Genomic DNA, 26,131 nt, shown 5'->3' on the forward strand with positions numbered 1-26,131 from the left:
ACAATCCAATACAGAATGTGCTCAAGCCCATTGATTTCAGTGGGTTTAAGCATGTTTAATTTGACAGTGGATTTTGGCCTTTTAGGATAATGCACTGATTCCTTCCAAAGCACAGAGAAGGTTAAACTTCTAATAAAATACTCTTTTTGAATAAAATTGTAATTATCCAACAAGAGGACAATGCAGCAGCCAGGAGTTGTTTTTTGACTACAAAATATAACCTCTTTTTTTCTTTTGGAGGTACAGCAAATACACCCTCCCTTTATCACAGAGGGACCCAAAATAGAATGGATTAACACTGACATAATGGGGGCCCTTTTTCTCTTCATATACAGCAATCAGAAATAGGAGCATTTATTTGCCTTAGGGTTTTCATAAGGCAAAAGTAGTGTTTTGTCTTCATGTTCTATGTGAGGCACCCTAAAATGATGGACTACCACGTTTCTCCCCAGAATTATAGAAGACCATGGAAAACAGCCAAGTTGTGCCAGTTGCTTAAGGAAACTCTGAAAATGAAGTATATGTCTTCCATGCTACAAGTCCAAAATTCTAAAGCAAGTGTTATCAAGAATCTTCTTCTGTTCTAGGTAATAAAGCTAGGACCTTACTTGTCCCTACAAATAACATAACTAGAGCTACTATGAATGTTACCAGAGCCAAGACAACTGATGTAGACCCCCTAACAAAAGCCTGAAGTGCCAGGCCTGGTCCAGTGACTGACAGGAATCGTGACTATCCCTTTAGCATTATGACTATCCCTTTGGCATTAAGGCAGCACAATGCAGTTCTATGATGAAGCATACTTCAAATAGAGGAACTGGCAAACAAGAGTCCTGTTCCTCAATTACTTTAATCCAAGAAATGTGCGCACTCTGAGGACCTGGCTAAGGGTGCAATCCTATGCATGTTGGCAGGATTTTTTCTGTCTAAAATGGGATTGCAGTGTACATTATTCTTTGAATGGTCTGTTTCTACAACCAAAAACCCATGACAATTATTAGTGCAAGAGAAGTAATTGTAGAAGGTCAATCCACAGAATATCACATGGAGTGTGTGTGTGTGTGTGTGTGTGTGTGTGTTTCTCTCCACATGGCACCTTAAAGGGTTCTGTACCTCAGATATAGCCTACAGGGTGGCATCCTCTACGAATTGAACAAGACACTGTAAACTGCACAACAGAAAGATTAGGTGCACAACTCAGAAAATAAAGAGAGGAGAACTAAAATGAAGGGTAGTATCTGAAGCAGTAAAGATTTCATAGAATGACAGAATCATAGAATAGTAGGGTTGGAAGGGGCCTACAAGGCCATCGAGTCCAACCCCCTGCTCAATGCAGGAATCCAAGTCAGAGCATACCTGACAGATGACTGTCCAGCCTCATCTTGAAGGCCTCCAGTGTGGGAGAGCCCACCACCTCCCTAGGTCATTGGTTCCATTGTCAAATTGCTCTAACAGTCAGGAAGTTTTTCCTGATGTTCAGCCGGAATCTGGATTCCTGTCACTTGAGCCCATTATTCCATGTCCTGCACTCTGGGATGATCGAGAAGAGATCCTGGCCTTCCTCTCTGTGACAACCTTCCAAGGACTTGAAGAGCGCTATCCTATGTCCCCTCAGTCTTCTCTTCTCAAGGCTAAACATGCCCAGTTCTTTCAGTCTCTCTTCATAGGGCTTTGTTTCCAGTACCCTGATCAACTTTGTTGCCCTCCTCTGAACCCTCTCCAGCTTGTCAGCATCTTTCTTAAAGTGCGGTGCCCAGAACTGGACACAGTACTCCAGATGAGGCCTAACCAGTGCTGAGTAGAGAGGGACTAGAACTTCACGGTATTTGGAAGCTATGCTTCTATTAATGCAGCCCAAAATAGCATTTGCCTTTTTTGCAGCCACATGACATTGTTGGCTCATCTTCAGCTTGTGATCGACAACAATTCCAAGATCCTTCTCACTTGTAGTGTGGTTCAGCCACGTATCCCCCATCTTGTAACTGTGCATTTCGTTTCTTTTTCCTAGGTGCAGAACTTGGCATTTATCCCTATTAAATGTCATTCTGTTCTTTTCTGCCCAGCGCTCCAGTCTATCAAGATCACTTTGAATTTGGTTTCTGTCTTCCAAAGTATTAGCTATCCCGCCCAATTTTGTGTCATCTGCAAATTTGATCAGCATTCCCTGCACCTCCTCCTCCAAGTCATTCATAACAATGTTGAAGAGCACTGGGCCCAGGACTGAGCCCTGCGGTACCCCGCTCGTACCTCTCCCCAGTTTGAGAAGGTCCCATTGAGAAGCACTCTTTCAGTCCGATTCTGTAGCCAACTGTGGATCCACCGGATCATTGTTTCATCTAGCCCACTTTGAGCTAGTTTGCTCATCAGGGTATCATGGGGCACTTTGTCGAAAGCTTTGCTGAAGCTGAGGTATATTATGTCCACAGCACTCCCACAGTCCACAAGGGAGGTGACTTGATCAAAAAATGAGATCATCTGGCCTCAGGTATCCGCAGCGGATCGGGACCACTTACCTCTGCTCCAGGAGGACTGGAGGCGAAATGGCACTCAGCTGCTTCTTCCAGCCAGAGCCATTCGCCTCCTCCCTGTCCCTGCCGATTGCCTTTAAAAAAAAAGTCTTTAAAAAAAAAAAGGCCATAGGGAGGATGTGCCAATAGACTTATACGCAAATAGAGTCATGAATCTTGCGTATAAGTCTATATGTCCATAGGCTTATACACAAGATTCACCGCTCTATTTGCGTATAAGTCTATGGGCACATCCTCGCGATAGCCTTTTTTTTTTTTTAAAGGACTTTTTTTTAAAGGCAATCAGCAGGGACAGAGAGGAGGCGAATGGCTCTGGCTGGCAGGAGGGAAGGTAAGCACCCTCAAGCCAGTTCCCCCCGCCCCGGAATCCAAGCGGAGCGGAACCGCTCTGGAGGATTCCGGGCGGGGGGAGGAACAGATCGCCTTCCCCCCCACAGATTCCCCAACGGAACAGATGGGGGGAATCCATACACCCCTAGGCAGGATTTGTTCTTGACAAATCCATGTTGGCTTCAAGTAATCACTGCACTGTTTTCAAGGTGCTTACAGATGGATTGCTTTATGATCTGCTCCAGAATTTTCCCAGGGACTGATGTCATACTGACTGGTCTGTAGTTCCCAGGTTCCTCCTTTTTACCCTTTTTGAAGATAGGGACAACATTAGCCCTCCTCCAGTCATCTGGCACTTCCCCCGTCCTCCATGATTTCTCAAAGAGAATAGACAGCGGTTCTGAGAGTTCTTCTGCCAGTTCCTTTATTACTCTAGGGTACAGCTCATCAGGCCTTGTAGATCTGAACTCATTCAAAGTAATGAGGTGTTCCTTGACCATATGCCTATCAGCTGCAATCCTGCCCCTTCAGCCTGTACTTTGCCTTTGCCAGGGGGGTCATAGACCCTCTTTTGGGAGAAGACTGAGCTGAAGTAGGAATTGAGCACTTCCGCCTTTTCTTTGTCATCTGTTATCGTTTTGCCATCCTTATTTAATAGCTGAACCACCATTTCTTTCCTCTGCCTTTTACTATGCAGGTAGCTGAAGAAAGCCTTTTTGTTGCTTTTAGCATCCCTCGCTCACCTCAGCTTGTTCTCAGCTTTAGCCTTCCTGACGTCATCCCTGCAATTCTGTGCTACCTGCCTGTACTCTTCCTTTGTTGCTTGGCCTTCTTTCCACTTCCTATATGTGTCCCTTTTTGTTTTCAGGTCATCTCTAAGCTTTTTGTGAAGCCACGTTGGCTTCTTCTGTTGTCTTCCACCTTTTCTTCTTGCTGGAATTGCTTGTGATTGTGCCTTGAGAATTTCCTTTTTTAAAAAACTCCCACCCATCTTGGACTCCTTTTCTCATTAGAGTCGCTTGCCATGGGACCTTACTTATCATTGTTCTGAGTTTATTAAAATCAGCTTTCCTAAAATCCAGGGTACGCATTTGGCTACACTCGGCTTTTGCTTCCCTTAGAACCAAGAACTCAAGTGCAACATGGTCGCTTTCCCCCAGAGTTCCTGTAACTGCTACTTTATCCACTAAGTAATTTCTGTTGGTTAGGATCAAGTCAAGGATTGCAGATCCTCTAGTTCCTTCCTCTACCTTCTGTAGGAGGAAGTTATCCACCACACAAGTCAGGAATTTCCTGGAGGGGCCATGTTTTGCAGAATTTGTCTCCCAACAAATATCGGGGAAACTGAAGTCCCCCGTTACTACGACACCATGCTTCCTTGAAACATTGGCTATTTGCTTTTCAAAAGTTTCATCCTCGTCTTCTCTTTGATTGGGTGGCCGGTAGTAGACTCCAACCGCCAGGTTCCTTTTATTCTTTGCTCCATTTATTTTAACCCAGATGCTCTCAATGGACTGAAATTATAATGAGATGGGAGTGACTTGATCTCTCTACAGTTTTCTCCCTCATTCTAGTGTGTGTGTGTGTGGGGGGGTGATTTCTAGTCTTCTTCAGGCAAATTGGAGAGCCTTGAGGTTAACAGACAGAAAAGAAAGCTAACACTTGGGGGCGGGGTGCATTGTTTCCTCAGAGCTCCATCATCACCACATAGGAACGTACAGAGAGAGGGAATTTACCCAAGACAAGAAAGCCTTTTGATGAAAACACTGAAATATTTGGCAGTGAAGTACTTCATAACATCTTGAAAAATTAATAATGTCACTATGTTCCTATAAAGTGTCCACTAGTGTTTGGGAAATGACTTAATTTTGTGCTGTATCCCCGTATTTCATCCAAGCAAGATCTCAGTAAGAAGTACATAATCCTCTCCCACCACATATCTGGAGAAATGGGAGGAAATGCTTACGGCATACTTCCTTACAGCCACTCTCTAAATACCCAATGCGGAGGGGAAATGATAGGGCTGGCATGTTATACTCTAGGGATGGGGAGTGTGACGCTTTCCAGATGTCATTGGACTGCAACTTCCATGAACCCTAGCCTGCATAGCCAATAGTGGGAGCTGAAGTCCAACATCACCTGAAGGGCTACACACTCCCTGTCTCTGCTCTAGTCGCTTATCTGGGAGAAAGTCCTCTTGAACTCAACTGGGCTTCCTTTTAAAGACACGTATAAGATTGCACTGTAAGTGGATTCTATAAAGGACTGCTGCAGAACTGGTGAGTGCAATCTGGACTACCTAGATCAGGGCTGGGCCGAAGGTAGATGTCCCGATTTTTTGGACTTCAACTCCCAGAAGCCCCTGCCAGCATGGCCAGTGGTCAAGAGTTCTGGGAGTTGAAGTCCAAAACATCTGGACCTCTGAGCTAGACAGGAAGCTGAACAAACAGAGAGATTGAGTTCAACATTGATGGCTTATACATACAGAAAATACAGCTAGATTCAGAATACCGGTTTTTCTGTTCTCACTGATACTGCAGTAATTTGGCTTTTGAAATAATTTTAATCTATTCTGCATATCTAAGTAAACTATGAATACATTATAGATCAGTCACAAATGTTATACCTAAATATACCTACATACACATTATTAAAACACCATTTTGAAAACACTAAAACAACTACAATCTCCTCAACACTTCTACACAATTTCTCACGTCTTGAACACAGACACACACAAAAACATAAAATGGATAGTTTTACTTACCTAAAATGTCCTCAGTTCCAGAGAATGACAGTGAAAGAAATAAAGAATACAATCCAACACAAAATTAAAAATGAGCAACTATATACAAAAATAACATTTTAAAAGATAAAAAAGAAATGTTAAAAGAAATGAGCGGAAACAGAACATTTGGTGGCAGGACTCAAGTTGAAACTCAGTGTTTTTACTTTAATTTTAGACAAGATCTTAACATGACAAATAAGGAATTACATGAATTAATTTTATATCTATAACACTCTCAACATCTGTGATACTTCATTTATACATGTTCACACAAACAAAACACAAACAAATGTACAAACAGGAATAAAAAAAATGACTGAAGGCCCAGGAAACCTGTAGGAAAAGGACAGTCTAACTAGAACATATAAGACAAAATGGCCCTTGTAGAGCTGTACACTAGATGACCGCATAAAACTAGAATATCAGTATGTACCTAAACTACTTACAGCACAATCTTATACATGTCTACTCAGAAATAAGACATATTAACTTCAATGGGACTTACTCCATCTGCATTGGATTGCAGCCTAAATCATGTATGAGTAAGGCTGCAATCCTATACCCATTTGCCTGAAAATAAGCCCCATTGAACTCTATGAACTTCGCAAACCTCTACACAATTGAGAATAAGCCCCATTTAATACAGTAAGACTCACTTCTGAGTAAACTTGCACAGGACCATGTTGTAAGGGAGGAATACACTTTAATTTTGTAACAATTGACATTTCTTACCCTATTTTATTTCCACTTTTGCATGAATGGGGTACTGTGTTTGTAGTTTTGGAGGACTTGCATTCATTATTTTACTGTTCAAACGTTTCCTATAAACTACAGACAGTATAATTTGTTATTTTTCATAACTGGACTGTCAAATTCAAGCAACACTCTTACATTTGAAGCTATACGTTTGATCTTTTTTCTCACTTATCTTGCATTAAATCACAAATGAAATGTGTGATTTTGAGATGAGATCATACAAGCAAAATGAAAAATAAAAGATCAGCTAAGCTACGCTATGGCTCCAGATACAAATTAGTGAGGTTGTATCTGCCAATAAGAAAAAAAGTAAGGAAATTCTTCCTTGAAGCCAACAGTTACATCAGTGACTGAAAATCATTTTTTCTGCATATAGTAATCAACTAGGTTTTATACTGGATTTTCTGTGTGTGTCCTATAACAACATTTTGCATATCTTACATTGATTTGTATGGGGTTGCCACCAAGGAGTATTTCACTATCTTGCACTCATTTATTCATGTGTCTAGAGGTACTTCTTCATGTTCCTTTGAGTAGGTTTGCAACCTGCCAAAATTTTACCTTCATTTGCGTAGATCTGCCAACTGGCTAGAATTTAACCTTCATGGCTGGTTCCCAAAAAGGGAGGCTGCAAAGCCAGGGGAAGAAATCCAGCCAAGCTCTATTTTTCCTGTTAGCATTAATGCTGCATGCTATGAATGCAAATGCATACACACGCTGCTGCCATGTGGAAATCCTCCCCGTAATATGAGGCATGTAGTGGTGGCATTTTTCAGGCTGCATTCAGTCAGCCTGCAGACATATGCATTGGCTTTCCAGTTGCTACATGCAGGAAAGCCGGACAGCACAGACCACAGTCTCCCACTCAGTCTACAGACTTCCAGCTATGAGCTATCTCAACCCAAGCAGCAGGCTGCTAGAGCTGTAACCAGCCAAGCAGAGAACACCGCACAGGATAAGAACATAAGAAAAGCCATGCTGGATTGGACCAAGGGTCCATCAGTTCAGCATTCTGTTCACACACAGGGAACCCACCAGCAGGGCATGAGTGCAACAGCACCCTCATGTCCATGTTCCCCAGCAACTGACAAACAGAGGCATACTGCCTCTGATAGTGGAAGTAGCATATAGCCATCAGGACTAGTAGTGGTTGAAAGCCTTCTTCTCCAGGACTTTGTCTAACCCCTTTTAAAGCCATCCAAATTGGTGGCCTCACTACATCTTGTGGTAGCAAGATTCCAGATACCAGATTCCACACCAGACCCAGGCTGTTCCCTTCATAAAGAACAGTCAATCTTCATATATACTCATGAGCATTCACCCTGATGTACCATAATTTTGGAAAACCAAAGTGGGCAACTCAAAGTCTGTGTCAGCGTCGGAACTTCTTAGTACCTTCTCTATGTAAACTCCTAACAGAGAATAATGTCTAAGAATACCATGAAGAACAACGACCAAATGTGTGTGTGTGTCTGTGTGTCTGTGGCAGGGGGGTGGGAGGAATATTCACGTCATCCATCCATGAGAATATTTTCCCCCACATTTGGTCGTTGCATTTCACGATATCCATAGACATTCTTCTCTGGAAGAGATTTAAACAGAGATGTTTCTGGAAGGGATTTAAAGACAGAAAAGTTTATTTTTTCTCTAATAGTGTGTTCAAATATTAATCACAAATGCAGAATGTAACTAATCCTAACCATTCTTTTACAAAAGATATGCTGTGAGTACACAGGGAGCATCTTTAATGAGGGGATCTGTGCTAATACACACAAAAAGCACATATTACTTACAATGATGGAGGCACTGCTGAATTCAGTGCTCAAATCAAGTTGATTAAGGTGGAAATCTTAAGACATACTTAGGGCGCAATCCTGTCCAGACAGAAAAAAAATCCTACGACTCCTAGAATTCCCCAGCCAGCCAGACTTTGTCTGCCTAAACATGCATAGGACTGCACCCTAACTTGGGAATAATTCCCATTGAGCTCAGTGAGGCTTACTTCTGAGTAGTAGACATATAGGATTACACTGCAAGTCTGCTTCAAGTCCTCTCTGAAGCCTCTGGCATGTGGGTATTAATTAAAACTATGTAGAAGATGCCTTTTATGACAGATATCACAGATACACTTTATTCAATATGTCACAGAGCTCTTCCTAGTAAGGATTCTTTTTACTTTTGTGAGCCCATGCGCTTACAGCAACTATATTTAGAACAAATCTATTATACTCCACCCCCACCATCCCACAGGATCTCATTTTAAGATTATGAGATCATAAACTGACACATCTTTGAGTGTGAAAGAATGCCAAAGTAAATATTTTCAGAAAGGTAAATGGCGATTATTATTATTATTGTTATTGTTATTATTATACTCAGGCAGCTGAACATGGCAGAGCGGGCCTGTATATTGCAGACATATCTGGGAGAACACAGTATGTTCACTTATCCAGTGCCAGGGATGGGGACAAATCTTGTTCTAGTTGAAACAGCGTCTAAGTGCAGACTTTACATTTCCCCATGAGGGTGAATAAAAGCCATGCATCAAACAACACTACCTGAGTGAACTCTATTTGGGGGTGTGGAAGACTGGGCTTTGCCCCTCCTTTAATTTTGCTTCATATATTTTGTCCCATAGAAGTTACTGTGTGAGCCAATAGTAGCTAGGCTATCTCCTATCTGTATAGCATCCTTCTCTCCAACCCTCACTTTAACCTTCATTGACCCACCCTCAGCAGTGCTGGTCCAAACCACGTCATGGCCTGAAACAGAGAAGCAGCGCCTCTGCCACCCGCTGCGCTGCCCACAGCTACTTACTGCAAGCACTGCAGCACTGTGAAGAAACGGCTCCGAATCTCACAAGGTTTTGCCAAAGTCTCATGAGACTTCACCTGTGAAGCCTGTGGCAAACTCTTACGAGACATCCCTAATTCTCATGATACCTCTTGTGAGTCTTGGCCAGGTGAGACTTGGGGGAGGCCTATTCAAGGCCTCTCGCCACAGGGCTCATCCTCAGTCTGTGGGCATCTGGTCCCTCAGGGCTGCTGGCCAGCCCAGCCGGATGCTGGTGACCATGGAAGGCCTGACAGCGCAGCTGCCCCTCCTTCCTTTCTCATTCGTTCAAAGTGCAGCAGCATCTGACCTTCAAGCAAGAAAGAAAATGACCGATCAATAGTGCTGCACAGCCCAGAAGGGAGCCAGCCTTGCCATGGGGCACCTGGACAGTGGCAGTGAGCTCTAGCAGCTCAGGAGGGAGTCAGCCTGGCTGTGGAGCACCTGGCTGGCAGCAGGTCTCTAGCAGTGTGGCAGGGTGCCGGCCTGGCTGAGGAATACCCAGCCAGATGACTGCCAGCAGCAGGGGCCGAAGCAGCAGTGGCAGGAGGAAAGGGTGTGGCCATTCTGATGCGGTGGCTACACAGTGGCAGGGTTTCAGAGAGGCAGCAACAAAGGGCTTGCTTGTTTTCCACCGCCACATCTGCCACCTGAGACAAAGGACTTGGTCACCTGGCTGGCCCTGGTCATTACCATGTCTTGATCTTGCTGGAGAGTGATGAAGAGACAGAAACCAAGAACTGGCTTGTACATATATGTCAAAACGCCTAAAAAGAGATAATCAAAGATATAAGCTCTTCCCTTAGTTGAGGCCCTTTTCCTTAAAGCATCTGAAATTCCCATAGACTGGAGAGCTGACAACTATGATAAGGGTTAATACAGGCATATTTTACACGTCATAAGCACTGAATAACAGCATAAGGGCTAACTGGCTACAGAAAGAGAAGTCATGAAAACAATAGGCACTAAGCATTAACCGTGTTTAGAATAATTTGGCACTTTCCATTTTCAAATTTTGTTTTAACACTCTGAGCTTAACTGGCTTGAGATCAATCTAGATCAAAATTACAATATCTTGACTGAGGAACTTTCCAGGCAATGGTTTCATTGTGCAATAAATTCACACTTGTAATTCAGTTATTGAAGGAGACTCATATTCTGCCTCTGTTGTGGGATTGTTGCATTTCCCAAAAATACTAGTCTCAATATTTGGTTTCTGGGAAGATGCAGTACCCCATTTTCCTATCTTCTCTCTCTCTCTCACACACACACACACACACACACACCTACCTCTAGCATGCCAGGTCCAATAGTAAATGCTGTGTGGAATATCATTGTATGGAGTACCACGGACACCTATTGCATTCTCCATGATATCAGTGGTAATTAGCATTGCTACTTCCCCTCTTTCCATGATTGCACCATTTTGTGACCTTTTCTCATTGTTCATTTTTAAATATTAACATCCTGAGCTCCCCTGCTGTGACAATTAAACATGAAGCCCTTTCAATTCACCCTTCCCCAAACTTAAAAATCACCAGCACGATTGCCTCCAACCCCATCACCTGCTATCCCCACAGAAACACCTCATTGTTTTGAGAACCTTTCTTTCCATTTTTTTATTTTTGGTTTAAATTTAGTCCTTCAGAGGTACTTTGCTGCCTCATTCCAGCATAAGAGCTCACAGCTCCATCTTCACCACGCTTAAAATGGCGGAAAGCCATGTTGGAGGGAACACTCTTGTGGCAAGGCCATACTCCCCTTCCCCAAAACTTCCTTGCACAATGAACTGCATAGGCTAGATCAGTAACAGCATGGCACACTAAACAAACAGAGTGTTTGTCTTCTGGAAAGTCCCTGATGCTCTAATACTGATGCCATGCAAAACAGAAAAAACGAAGTCTGCAATAACCACTCAAAACAAACGCACAAGGTGCAAGAGACTTAACAGAACTGCACTAGACCAGTAAGATAATTTTATACAATGTTTATAAATAAAGCCCTTGATGGCATGCAAACAATCATACCAATGTCATAACAACCATATCAGTCAAATCAGTCTATGGAACCCTGGTATATTCCTGTTTCAACTGCAGATAGTCTTCATCAGGAACTCCTATAGACAATTCTTAAGGTACATAACACACACTAGTAACAAACTCTAATAACTAATACCATCGAAAGATTGTTTCACTTCCTGAATAAATTTTCAGTAGTGTACTGGACAATAAGGCAACATAGTCAATTATGTTTGTAGGTCGAGAGTGAGATAGTCCTTCTAGGAGGAAACTCCAAAACTGATATTACTGATACGATTGTTATGCCATTGGTGTGATTGCTTGTGTACCATCAAGGGCTTTATTTACAAACATTGTATAAAAAGATCTTATTGGTCTAGTGCAGTCGCTTAGACTTCTGTTAAGTCACTTCCTCCTTGTGTGTTTGTTTTGAGCTAATACTGATACCATAAATACATGCAAGAGTTTGTATTGCTTTCCAGGATACTTTATTTCATAGGCAATTTACTTTAACAACTCCTGAACTTTTTCCCCTGCATTCTCAAATTGTTTCTGTCATATTTCAGGAATTGTTGCTACCATACACCCACCGTAGAATACCAGACTCCCTGGCCTCATTTGTTAAATTCTCTAAAGCTTTTAGGAACAATGGTCAAGAACTTATTTTACCCACATGCTTAGAGAACTATTAAATTATACATGAATACAGTATGTGCATCATGTACAGAGAGAGACACAGACAGACACTATTTATTTATTTATTTATTTATTTATTTATTTATTTATTTATTATTTGTAATACTTCTGTAGCACTTAATATAATAAAATCTCTAAGCAGTTCAGTCTCTAAGCAGCACACCAGCCGTATTGATTTGCACATTTACCATAACCTCAAGACAGTTGCTGCTTTCAGATACTGACAAAAATAAGGTAATTTACAATTCTGTTAATATAAGCTAACATGAGTTAGAAGTCTATCTTTAATTTTTTTTTCATGCCCTACCACTGTAACACACTGGAACCAAAACAGCTTCAAGAAATAAGCAAGTGCCACCAATTCATACCCTACCAATGGAACAAATGAAGTTTTAGCTGATTCCGCTGGCTAAAGCTTGCATCCCATGGTCCCAACACCACTCTAATTATGGGAACCAGTTGCAAGAGCTGGTGGCCCTTGATGTGGATGCGCATCCTCAAGTGCATGAAAAGATACATCCAGTCAATTCAATGCAGCCTGGCTTATGATGTGCATCTAGATGCACATCTGTATCTACTCTGCTCACAAAACTCTGCTGTCACACATGGCTCTCCCTTACTGGATTGGGACACAAATATTTAGCAATTAGACCTTTGCTGTAGAAAAGTGATTCTAGACTAGTTCTGAATCTTCATAAATCACAAGATAAGCCAGTGGCATCACGAAAATATATTCCAGAATATCTTCTAAATGTATTAGAACAAGGATGCAGAATTGTTTTGGGGTGGGGGGCTGGACTGGTCCCCCACCTCATGGGCCGGAAGACATCAGGGGGCATCAGATGGATTGGGTTGCCCTGTGGCCTAGATTAGGCCCATCATCTGGAGTTTCTGCACCCCGTCTTAGAAACATTAACTAATTTGTTTATTCACCCATGATAAATGAAACCCATCACACCCGGTTTCGATGAAAGCTGGGAAGTTTGGAAATCATTGAATAGACTGCGTACGAGTATAACAAGATCTAGAGACACTTTGAATAAATGAGGTTATCCAGTGATCTCTGCCCTATGTGACTGTGGAGACTTGCAGACAACAACACATATGTATACTTGTCCTTTGTGCCCTGACCAATGTACACATGAGGACCTTATGACAGCACGACAGAAAGCAATTAATGTTGCTAGTTTCTGGGCAAGATTTGTCTAATTTCTATATATTTTAACCTCTACATTTTATATTTTAAATGTTATGTGTTATAGTATGTCTTTTAATTGTGATGCTTCTGACACGAATAAATAAATAAATCACACTTCGACTTTTGAAACATCTCAGAGCAAGTTTTTTATACTTATTGCAACATGGTTGAGATCCTAGTTGATTAAGTTTTTGTTTAAAAAACTCTCATATTAAATTAGCTATAAAGGAAAAGCCTACTACCAAAAGTAATTTCCTGTTTCTTTCAAGATCAGCATTCCCATCTCTTTTTCCACATTAGTAGAAAAGCCATCAATATCATTTAAGACAAAGCACTTATAAATCATTATACCCTTAGGTTGTGGCCACAGACCCTGACTTTCACATTTAGATGGTAGTCTATTTTGTAACCAGAAAATTAAATTGATGTCAACTGTAGGTACTGATGCATAGTTTAATCCTTCGCATTCAATATAATCAACACCGTAGGGAAGAGCTTCATTCCCTTTACTAAGATCTTTGAATTTCATCATACCTCTATTTTCCAGTCATTTGGGGGGGAAAAAACAGATTTTATTTTATGTACAACAGATGCTAATGTGGAGTCACCAGGAGTAAGATAGATGGAATTTACCTCAAATCTTGAAGGTACTGTAAGGAAGAGGTATCGTTACTTGGAGCTTTTCCAACAATAATGGCTATTTGCAATGTAGCACCCAGATTCAGATCACCATAGTCACTGTGGGACTTATGCATATGGAACAGACGGAATCAATGTGCCTGAATTTTAAAACCATCTATTTCAAAGGACCCTTTGGGTCAGTTCATATATATAGTAGTGCTACGGAACTCCTTATGTTCAGTGAATGCTTCTGGATTCATTTGCATGGAGGAATATGTGAACCAAAAGCAGAAATTGATATCTACCCAGTTACATATGACTGCCCTTTCTGGAGCTGCCTGTTACCAGAGGCACTAACAGCCCTGTGCAGTTTTGTGATTTTCCACCCAGCATCAAACACACCCATCTTGCATCTATTGTCCCTTTCCCAGAAAGTAGCCCTCTCATCTCCAGCCCTTTTTTCTCTCCCAACACATTTCTTTCAGCAGACACCGTGGTTTCTGTTTCTTAACACCACAAGTGGTTTCATTCACCTGAATTAAGTACACTTTTCAAGAGAGGAGTCTTGCTGGCATCCACATTGCCGTGGCTCTCTCTCAAAGCATCCAGCTTGGTGTCAGTTCTTACACTTCTGCATCCCTCAGTCCTGCCCTGTAGAAGTTCTCCTGTGGCCTGGGAACACATGCCCTGTCTTTAGGATTTACTCTACCACTGAGGGTCCCTCTCCCACTCCTGCACTCCAGCCACCCCAGCAGATAAAGGAGAGGTAGACACCTCCTTTTCTTTTTCTGGGACAGCTGCTTATCTGCTAACCTTCAGTAACTTGGTAGTGATTTTTGGTAGTAATTGCCTTTAATAAAACTCTCGTATGGGTTAAGTCATGAAGTCTCATATGCTTCCCTTCATTGGGAACCTTACAGGGTTGGTCCACTATCTGGACCAAAGATCCAAAGTTGCCTATGCTGTGCTCCTGCTAATTTGGCAGAGAACAGAGGCAGGGGCTGCAGAGAGAAGAGGTTGTTCTAGGAGCAGACTGAATTCCCCCGGTCATCTGCTGTTCTGGAGGGATTTATTTCTCCAGTGTAAAAGACTGGTTTGGGGAATGCTGGCTGGGGAGTGCTGGGAGTTGTAGGCCTTTTTTCTGTCTAAACATGCATAGGATTGTGCCCTTAGACATGTATAGATATACATGTCCTAAAGAAGCTTGGTAACATGCCATCATTGCTGGAATCACAGCAATAATTTGTAATCTAGTGTGCATATACTTTTGGTTCATATGATGTCCATGTGTGAGCAAGGAAACTTGACAATGCCATCACCACCAGTGTAAACCAGCCCAAAGTATCATATGAAGTAGTTGCCATATTTCCTACCCTGTCATTAACATCATTATACTGCAGTCATGAGAATTTCCCAGTAGCGACCGGGAGAGTTTCCTCAGGCTTAATTTCCCCATCCCAGTTATTGTAGTCTTGGATGCTTGCTTGAAGATGTTCAGGTGATAATTCAGTGTTCAATTCTGTTTTCATATACCACAGGCCATAACTTGCAAGAGAGCAGTTATTAGCTCACTTTCAAACTTAGTATGAGATGTACACCACTGAGGGAAATGTACACCACAATTATCACACCTTAAACAGAGAAATCCATGAGCAGCATTTAATATTGCTGGGGCAATTTGAGGTCCAGTATCATGTGTTCCCATTTTATCAATCAACAGAAGTTTATTAGTAGCTGTTCTCCAAAATATGCTTAAATTTTTCAAGATGGCTATCTTTAAGGAACACCACTGTTACACAATATTTGTAACTGAATTCTTTCTGTAGCTGGCCCATAATGTCAGAAAATAGTCACAACAAGGTTACAATGGTTGATTTACTGTTTACTGTAATTTACAGTACTTGATCTACTGTTTACTGTGTTAAGCCCCTGCCCAGCACATACCTGCCACTGAGTACATTTTCTCAGTCTAGTAAAGATATGGCATTTTCCATAGTAAAGTTTGCTGAACGTACTTAAGCTACTTCAAAAAACAGGTAATGACCAAGTCGTTATTTGCAGCTACAATGCATCAAAGGAACTGCAAACTATATACAGCCTATTGGTGCACTTTTGTGCTACATAGTAGCCAGAAACATCAACAAGGAATTAGGTTACAAAGCCAAGACATTTTACCAGATGCTTCTTAAACATTCCATTATTTTTCATTTACAATTGCTTACCTGGTTCTCCTCATGAGAAACCCTCATCTGCTCTTTCAGGACAGACATTCTGGCGGCTTCTTCCTTCCGCAACACTCTTTCCTTTTTGAGTTCAGGACTCCAGAAGGTTTTGATGCTGTTCATGGAGGAGCCGAGCTTGCTGTCCTTGATGTCTAGTTCTTTCCTTAGAAGTTCGTTTTCCCTCTGTAACTCCTTAAGCTGAGCCTGTAGATCTAGCATGGTGCTATCCCTTACCTGCCTCAGCATAGAAGGGATCTGATGATGGTGATGATGTGCTGAAGTGGTCAGTCCTCCATGCTGATCGGTATAGGAAAGGAGATCCGAGTGGGAAAGACCAGCGGAAGCAATATTAGGACTGCTGCCCATAGCTGTGACTCGGCCACCATACACTGCTCGATTTGTAGCCCTTCCAAGAGTCATCGTGCCCTTTGGGAATGTAGTGGATGCCACACCTTCATGATCGCTCAGATACATTGGTCCAGACGTTGCATAGGCGGCATTAAGTGACTGGATATTCTCCATCGATAACGTCTTACCTGTCCCTCCACCTCCTCCACTACTTGTTCGCCTATGGCCCAGACGAGGAGATCTCGGCAACCGAGGGGATCTGGCAGGACTGCCATCCAAGTTACTGATTGTTCTTGCACTTCCATACATTTTTATTTTAATGTGAGGTACTACTTAATAAGAAATTAATCACACTTAAGTGGGAGATTCAACCTCTGTTTCCAGTTGCTGTTGTTGGCAAACTGCTTCACAGTATTCTTTTAGAAGGCAACAGTTTCCTTAAAAATGTCTTCCCCAGACAGAAAATCTGGAAATAAAACATAGAATTAGAATTTAGTAACAGTAAGTTTACAGTGCCAAAATCTGAAAGCACAGATTCATTTTATTTATGTATTTATGAAATCGCAAGTGTGCACCATCTACATTTGGGAACAAGTTTTTAAAGTAGTGACTCTGTGTGGCATATTTACTTTTATTGCCGATGGGCTTATAATGTTAAGTAAAGGTGAAATGTGTAAAAATGACACATGGTATGCGGACACAATATTAGGATAGATGGATTGCTAGAACATACACTAGGTAGCACAGTTAACGCTGTGTGTTGAAAATAATAGACAGAAGGAAGTAATAAGAATGCCTAAATATAGAAGGAAATGAACCCAGAAAGAACCACTCTACAGGTACACAAGTTCTCTGGAAAAAGCATCTTTTAATTACTTATAGCTTTTAATTACTTTTAATTACTTATAGCTTTGTTTCGTCCTTTTTAATTGCTGCTGGAATATACGCACACAACTATCAATAACAAGAACCAGTCTGGGAGGCAATAAAAAGATGGTCTCCTTTGTGAACTCACCAATTCTCTCATGCAACTGCGAGGAGGGGGAGGAGGACAACAATCATGAATAATCTAGGCAAAGATGTGTTAATAAGCCCTGGACAGTCTCTTTTTCTTTGTTTTAGCAAAAGGTAACTTGGGGTCAGATATTTTGAGTAGAGAAATATCAAGGAGAGGAGTTGTTTAACTCTCCCTAGACCTGTCACTTCTCTGCTCTGAATCTCCCACTCCTAACACTGCTTACTCCCTCTGCAAGGTTCCAAAATGTGTGTCGGGAAGAAGTAAAAACAGCTGGAGGAAAGGAAAACATTAAGTATAAACATGCTGCTACTTCTCTGCTAAAATACACACAGAGAGAGAGAGACAGACCCACTCCCTCCCCAAGCAATGCTTCATCAAAACACAGCATGCAAATGAGGGTTATCAGGATTGTGTAAAGAAGCAGAGAGCAAGCAGTACTTACAGAAGTCGACATACACCTAGTGAATCAGTTACCTTTCTCAAAGAAGATGTTGGTCTACTATATTTCTGCTTTATGTAACTCTGTTGCCTATTAGATGCTTAAATTGTATTGGCCATGTAGCAGTGTGTACTATATAAGCATAAATTCCATTAAGCACGTAACTAAATACAAGATTGTCTATTTTTTATGCACCTAGTGAGTATGGAAGTGATCACATGTCCACCCTTTTGACAAGCAGAAGCTTAAATGTGAACTGGCTCCATTCATGCAGTTCATCCACTGCAACAAGAGAGTGAACAGTCTGCATACTCAAGCCATATGTTGTTTATTCGGTCAGTCGCTTCCGACTCTTCGTGACTTCATGGACCAGCCCACGCCAGAGCTTCCTGTCGGCCGTCGCCACCCTCAGCTCCCCCAAGGTCAAGTCCGTCACCTCCAGAATATCATCCATCCATCTTGCCCTTGGTCGGCCCCTCTTCCTTTTGCCTTCCACTTTCCCTAGCATCAGCGTCTTCTCCAGGGTGTCCTGTCTTCTCATGATGTGGCCAAAGTACTTCAGTTTTCCTTTAATATCATTCCCTCAAGTGAGCAGTCTGGCTTTATTTCCTGGAGTATGGACTGGTTTGATCTTCTTGCAGTCCAAGGCACTCTCAGAATTTTCCTCCAGCACCACAGTTCAAAAGCATCTATCTTCCTTCGCTCAGCCTTCCTTATGGTCCAGCTCTTGCAGCCATAGGTTACTACGGGGAATACCATTGCTTTAACTATGCGGACCTTTGTTGTCAGTCTGATGTCTCTGCTCTTAACTATACTCAAATTATAAGCTTTACATATTCAAGCTCTGGCTGTGTGTGTGGCAGTGGGCTGACCCCAAGGCTCATTTCTGGATAACCTACAAACTAACCTTGTGTGTGGTACTTAGTCATGACATTTGCTTCATGATCTTATGTCCTTCTGACATGAATTAATTCAAAACTAATAAAGCATTCTTTAAGATGTCTCTCTCCCTTCACCCCACCTACACTATTCTCTTCTGTTCCTGCCAATATTTCTTCTTGTCTCATTAAAATTTACCTTCTTTGTACAATCTGAAGCAAATCAGGTACTGAACATGTTAACCTTCTTCCTATGATCAGTGAGTATCTCTCCAGAGATCTGCAGTTCTAATGGGTAGCACAACACTGGTAAGGTGCATAGCTATTTGTTACTCTGCCTCGTTCTCAGTTTACATTTTTGACCTATATATATATTTACATACTTATTTTGACATTCTGGACATCTTAACTATAGACTATTAAATTCTTTTCTTTCTTGGCTTGTTTGAAGTCTAAGATTAATAGCTAACGTACAGCAATAATTTGGGTTTTGTGTGTCCCACTTATGGTGTTGGTCCATCAATCCATCCTACTAACATTTTTTTCAAAAGTGTCTCTTATTCTTTTACTGATCTGCTCTATGGTATTTATTGATTGCTTTTTATTTATGAATGTATTACTTGCTTTTCTACATGAAAACATACAGAGGTCCCCATGTATTACAGGTCCTATAGCTACACCAGGTCCTATAGCTATACGACCATGTATTACAGGTCCTATAGCTATACTAGGGATCAGTGCCTGTGCCCACCGAAGGATTTTGCTGCCCTAGGCACACGCACATGCACAGGCACGAATGCACAGGCACACACAAACCTTGCATCGTCTTGTATATTGAGCAGCATAACAAAAGTGTATTAAATTATCAAGGGTTGGCTGGACACTATTTGTATTTTCTTATTTCATTTTCAATATCTGTTGCTTCTTTTCTTCCTCCCCTTTAAAAGCGCGTTTTATGACCTGAGAGATCAGAAGGCTGTCATGTTGCAAGGATAGCAACAAGCTGAGATGATGCTGAGCTACCTCTGTATGCCTCCACCAAAAGTGCTGGGGGTGCAACAGTGCTCTTGTCACAACATTTACAAAGCCAAGGCAGGCATGTCTGGCCCCTAGTATATCGCTGGGCCAGTCCTATGATTGGGTCAGGAGGAGTTTCATTAGGTTGCTCAGTCACTAATGCTGCTTCATCTTCTGGCTAGCTGATCAGGAATGGGTCTCAAGGCCATTACCCCACATGATGAGACAATTGTAATGGCAATTTCAACTTGCATCCAGGATCTGCCTTCCATTGATCGGAGGACTCTGCTCGTGGAAAGTGCCTCCACCTGATTTTCAGGCTTCCCCCCCTTCTCCCCTCACCACAGCTCAGCCCATTCAGCAGGGTCTCCTGACCTTCTGTGTAGCATTACAGGGGGCTGGAGGGGCTGCCATGGAGAGGAGGGGGCAGGGAAGTCAACTGCTGCAAGTCCATTTGCACACAGCTAGATCTGAATCCAACCCTAGATGCTGCTGTGACAAGTGTAGCATGTATTCCTATGAAGAGAGGGATAAAAAGTAAAACGAGATCCAGAGGCAGAGGCTTTCAAAGCATGCACGTCCACAACCACAAATATCCATTGTCCATATTTTTCAGTAAAGGGGAGGCCAGATGTTGTTTTGACAGCCACAAGTATCCACTTCTGAGCTGCTGTGTGGATGTTGTATTGAAAAAACTGAATTTATCCAGTAACCCAAAGACCGCTCTTTCTCTGTACTTAGAAACTGCGCCTCAGCAACTCTCTTGCAGGAACCATCAGACAAGGGTTACACTTGGACATATTCCAATGTGTTCAGTGAGGAGAGGTATCAGATACAGAATCAGATATAACAATTTTAGAACAACCATTTCTTATTTCATTAACATTTTTCAATAAATGTTTTAGGGATTTTAATATGAATTTTAGATTAAATCCTCTGGACAAAATGTGACTGCATGAGATGAAATCCTCATTTCCTGTAGTCACATTTACAGACAATTCAAAGCAGAAAATGAGATAAAAAGAATGCCTCTGTTCTATTTTGTCTTCCTTTAACAGCAACATCTGCTTTAAACATCTCAACCAACATAGAAATGTCTATTTTAGGAAAAAGCACATTCTAAATTAGGGTTCATTTATTTTCAAGATTTCTGCCTTATCAGATCAGCTCACCTTTTATATTTTCAGAAATGCTTATTTTTCCCAGAATGCTAGGTGTAATTTGATACCTACAGCACCTGGCAGTGATCAATTCAGTCAGTCTACAACCTCCACCTTGAGACTGGATCTAAGATGCAAACCTCATGACCACATCTGGACCAATTTTTGTCCTTTGTTTCCTTACCCCTTGCTTTTTGTACCATCTAGCCTGATGTAGAGTTCTGGAGAACTTGAAAGCTTTCACAATGTTTTATGCAATTTTGGTTGGACCTAATAAAGATACTGTTCAACTGTGGATCGCAGAGAACAAATACAATAACACAGAAGCTTTTTTAAAAAAATGCAATACTCTTATGCATATATTATCCCATCATTTAATTTACAAAACCAAGAAAGAGACAATCACAGCATCAGAAATGGAAGATATATCGAGAAGACAAGGTGCAGAAACAATTTTAAAAGACTGAAAATATTTGAACATACTAGAAAGCAGAACCTAGGAAAGAGGAAAGAAATTAAAACAGAGGAACAGACTGGAGGGGACCAGGCTGTGCGAGTGAAAGTATAAACAAAATCAGCCAGCTCAACATAGGAGACTGAAGACAAGGAGTAGGAAATATAGTATTTACCAAGGCTAGTATCATTCCTTAAACCTTATACAATCCATAGAATCAAAGGATGAAGAGATCAAAGGTAATCTAATCTGAGTCACAGATTATCCCCCACAGACCCACAATCTTGACCACAGTATAATTCAGTGCAGAACACAGCATGCCAATGAACAAATGACAGATGTCATGTGGAAAGGTGCTCAGAGAGCAAATAGATCCAGATAACTCAAGCAACAGAACCAAAAGAAATACTAGATGGAATGCCAAAGAATGGCAAAGTCAAATTTAACTTGGAGAAAAATCCTCCCCAGCTTCAAATCAGTTAGAAACCCCAAGCATGAGCACTGATGCCAACTTTAACCATGGCTAATGCTAACCAGAGTTTAATGGTCTCAAATCCTGGTTAAGAGTAACCCTGGTTAGGACTGACCATGCTTAACATTAGTCCTGATATATCCTTTAACTATGACTGAGACAGGGCACGTGGAGTGGGATCTGCACTCAAGTCAGGAGAGAGCAAATAATCCCACAGCCCACTTTATCCTTTAGCCACAGTTAAGGAGTCAAGGGTATTATGTCAGCATCAGCTCCTAGAGGTCAATACACATATTGTGAAATAATGTATGAAGCACAGCACATTTCAAGAAAACAAACTTTTGTTCTTTATTGAGTTTTTCTTCAAACATACATATTGTTGTGCATAATGCTTTATGTAAGCCATAAGCAGTTGGTCATCTTTACAACTCCATGGAGAGAAATAAAGAAAGCAAACACACAGCAAGAGCCTGGAGGCAAAAAAAGAGAAAAGACAGACATGAGCAGGATCTTTCTGTTCTTTAACAACACTTCTCTTTCCAACAGTTTTGAACACTTCAGAAGAAGAGGGGCTTCTAATAAGAGAAGCACACTTATTTTAAAAATAAGATTAGCTTGGCAACATCTAAGGATACTTCATAAAGGACTTTTTTAAAAAAAAGCATGTCCTCATCTTCAAATCGAAAATGGGACTGAATCCAATTTCCAAATGATGATCTTTTTTGTCAATGCTCCTTATTTCTAATGTATTGTTAACTTACCCTTAGATGCATCTTGTTTAAATGATAGCTCAACGTACAATTGAAAGAGTGTTAAGCTTTTATGTCCACATAAAAGTATAGAAATTTAGGTCTGGGACCTGAAGATCAGCTAATTCAGCCTCCTGCTTTGAAGCAAAATGTTCTCTATCAAAATTTGGCAAACAAGAGGAAGATACTAAGGGCACAATCCTATGCATGTTTAGACAGAAAAAAGTCCTACAACTCCCAGCATTCCTCAGCCAGCAAGCATAGCACTGCACCATAAGTCACTGACTAAATTCAAGTTTCTGGAATCTATGAAAATGAAACACAGTTGTGATGGTGGCAACATTCCCAATTCAGTCACCAGATTAACAGTTGTTGATAGCTCAGGGCATATGGTGAAAAAGTGTGGAACTATAGCACTAGGAATCTATTTGTCAATTGTCTGGACCTTGTCAAGACAGTCCAGAACATTTCCATAATAATCCCAATAAAATACCCTTGCTGGGAAGAGTCTATCGCTGCAGTGCACCTTGGTGCATAGTATCATTTATGCGTGAGCCCTATTCAGACGTTTAGCCAGAACACATGAAGAAATAATGTGTGTTATTTACAGAACACACGCTCTGTGCCCTCCACTCGAGACCTTCACATGTTTAGCATGAAGGCCTGAAGAGAGATTCTAAAGGCGCAATCCTATGCATGTTTAGACAGAAAAAAAGTCCAACGACTCCCAGCATGTCCCAGCCAGCCATCACTGGCTGGACTGGAGCATGCTGGGAGTTGTAGGGCTTTTTTCTGCCTAAACATGCATAGGGTTGTGCCCTAAGTGCCTTTAGCTGAACACTAAGGACATGCTTTCATTCAATTTGAAAGAACAAAATAAATACAAAAGAGCCCCATTCATATTTAATCTGGATTTAACAAATATAAATTAAAATTAATCCAGATCAACTAATTCTGAATTTAAAATCACATATGACATGATCTATATGACTAAGGTAACAAATATGGTGAGGGCCAGGGAAAGCAGTCAACAACATGATAGGTTTATAGTCCACTGCCCACTCCACCCTCTGTCCTCAACTGCACTATCATTCCCCTTTTAAAATTCAGCCTTCATCTCTTCAAGCAGACGTCACCCTTGGCAAAAGGCCTCATTGGGGCTCCATAGCTTGGCAGCGGCCTCCGAAAAGGCCCTCTCTTGGGTTGCCACCAAATGTGCCTCTGAAGGTGGTGGTCTCAAAAGAAGGGCCTCTCCAGAAGATTTTAGGAACTGGGCAGGCTTGTACGGACAAGGTGGTCTTTCAGGTAGCATGGTCCCAAGCCATATACGGTTATTATATGCATCTTTGAATTGTGCCTGGAAACAGTCACATGCTCCCTGTAACCAGCCCTGGTCAACAATCTGGCTGCAGCATTCTGGACCAGCCGAAGTTTCTGAACAGTTTTTGAAGCAGCCACACATTGACTCCAAATAGGATGTAACTAATGCATGTGTAACCATGGCCATATCAGACGTCTGTAGGAATGAGATCAGCTGTGTGAACATCCTCCTGACCACTGCAGAGACCTGGCCATCCAGGTTCAGGGCTGAGTCCAAGAATACACCCAAACTGTGAGTCAGAGTCTTCAGGGGGAGTGTAACCCCATCCCTTGTTCCCTGATATGTCTGTCAACTGACCAAAGGCACTTCTGTCTTGGCTGGTTTAAGCTTCAATTTGTTTGCCCTCATCCAGTCCATTACTGACATCAGGCACCGATTTAGAACCGGAACAACTTCCTTGGATTTAGATGGAATGTTTATGAGGAGTCTTCTATGTGGGAACAATAGGGATGTGCACTGGAAAATATTTCATGTTTTTGTATTTAGTTTTTCAGATTTAAAATAATTTCCATAATTTATTTATTTTGGGAAACTTGCATTTGTTTTTTCTTAATTTGGATTTCATAGGAACTTAAGAAGCTGCCTTATACTGAGCCAGACCATTGGCCCATCTAGCTCAGTATTTCTGACACTGACTGGCAGTGGCTGTCCAGGGTTTCAGGCAGGAGTTTTTTCAGCCCTACCTGGAGAAGCCGGGGGTTGAACCTGGGACCTTCTGCATGCAAAGCAGGGACTCTGCCACTGAGCTACCTGTAAGTGGCACCCCTTAAAGAAAGCCCTACCCCTTACCAGTGACCCTTGAGTAACAGGGTCCTTGCTGAATGTGTGAGCTTCTCCCCATCCACCAGTTATTTTCAAGGATACACCCTTTCATTTGCCCCTGTGCAAGTCAATGGAGATAGTGATGATAGAATCCAAGACAAACTATTAAAATTCAAGCACAATAAATACAAATGAAAATAAATTTAATAAAATTGCCATAATCAGAAATAAATAAGTAATCCACAAATAATCATTGCATATCTGAACCATTCCCAAGACTAATTTTAACTTTCAATTTTTAAAAAATGTGTATCCAATAACATATAAGGATTTGCAGCACCTTGAACTCCGTTATTCCAATATGAATCAGAGATACCATTTTTCTAGAGTTTCCTGGGAAGGGGCTCTCCAGGGTTAAAGAAAGGGGTCTTTTCCTGCCCTTTCTGCAGATATTAGGGATTTTGCCTGGGACCTTTTACATGTAAAGCATATGCTTCATCACTGAGTCCTTGCCTGTTGACAAGTGGGTGGTGGCATTCGACTCAAGTGCTTCTCTGAAACTGAATTCTGCCCTTGGGCTGAAAGAGGTTTGAGGCATTTGGGGTGCCAGTTAGCCTCGGTGGCTCCAGACAGCGGGCTAATGATGTCACTGAAGTTTGGAAATAATGGGCTCAGAATACAAGTTTTCCCAGCTCATAAAGCCTGAATGTATTCTGAGGAGAGCTGCTTTGCCCTAAAATTCTCACGTAGGATAAGAATGTTATGAGCATATGTGCTGATTTTATACCACTGCTACCTGCATCATCAGATCAGATACTCAAAACCAGCCAGCAGCCAGTGTTGGCACATGCTTATGAGTTGATCACTTTAACACAGGAGGGCCAAATCTCTTCCAGCCTGAGGGCTGAGTGCACTTTCGAGGAAGCTCTTGGGGGCTGCATTCCAGTGTGGGTGGGCCTGAAGGCAAAGGGGTGGGGCCAAAAATGCCAGTATATTCTAGCTTAAAGTTCTTACTTCCTGTAACTAGGCCTTAGGAGAGACATTTCCACCTTTTAGAATGGAGGGACGGGCGCACAAAAACCAGGAAACCACCAAATGATAAGCAGGAAAAAGCGGTAACCACCAGGTGATGTATGGGGTGTGGCCACCTGGGGAGCTCCAGAGCACTGGATTGGGACCAAATTTGGCCCCTGGGCCTGAGGTTCAACTCCCCTGCTTTAACACCTCCCCCTCAATGAAATTGTCATTGATTGCCCAGGATCCAAGCTATTATTCCTGTTTTGTTCAATTCTTATTTCTTGTCCATTTCAGAAATCAATTGCCTTGGGAATTCCCAAGTTCAAAAGAGTCAGGTATAGGGCATGCAACGTGCAAATGTGACCTTTAAAGCAATTCATGAATGCAGCCATTGATGGCTTTTTTAAAATGTAAAAGTGAAAAGAGAAACTAATCAATTTTGAAATT

The 26,131-nt window shown here is 41.7% G+C and overlaps 1 protein-coding gene across 1 annotated transcript in view; it reads right to left on the reverse strand.

Annotated features, from left to right (window-relative positions):
• The window catches only part of ERC2 (ELKS/RAB6-interacting/CAST family member 2), a 705,044-nt gene that overhangs the window by 660,613 nt on the left and 18,300 nt on the right, over positions 1–26,131 (reverse strand). The window contains exon 2 of the mRNA XM_084832475.1: positions 15,990–16,803. Within this exon, the coding sequence (XP_084688601.1) occupies positions 15,990–16,646 (657 nt within the window). The 5' untranslated portion in view covers positions 16,647–16,803. The remainder of the gene's footprint in view (positions 1–15,989; positions 16,804–26,131) is intronic.

Source organism: Heloderma suspectum, chromosome 2 (assembly GCF_057233095.1).
Source record: "Heloderma suspectum isolate Gila_16-S chromosome 2, 16-S_ref, whole genome shotgun sequence".
Taxonomy (NCBI): domain Eukaryota; kingdom Metazoa; phylum Chordata; class Lepidosauria; order Squamata; family Helodermatidae; genus Heloderma; species Heloderma suspectum.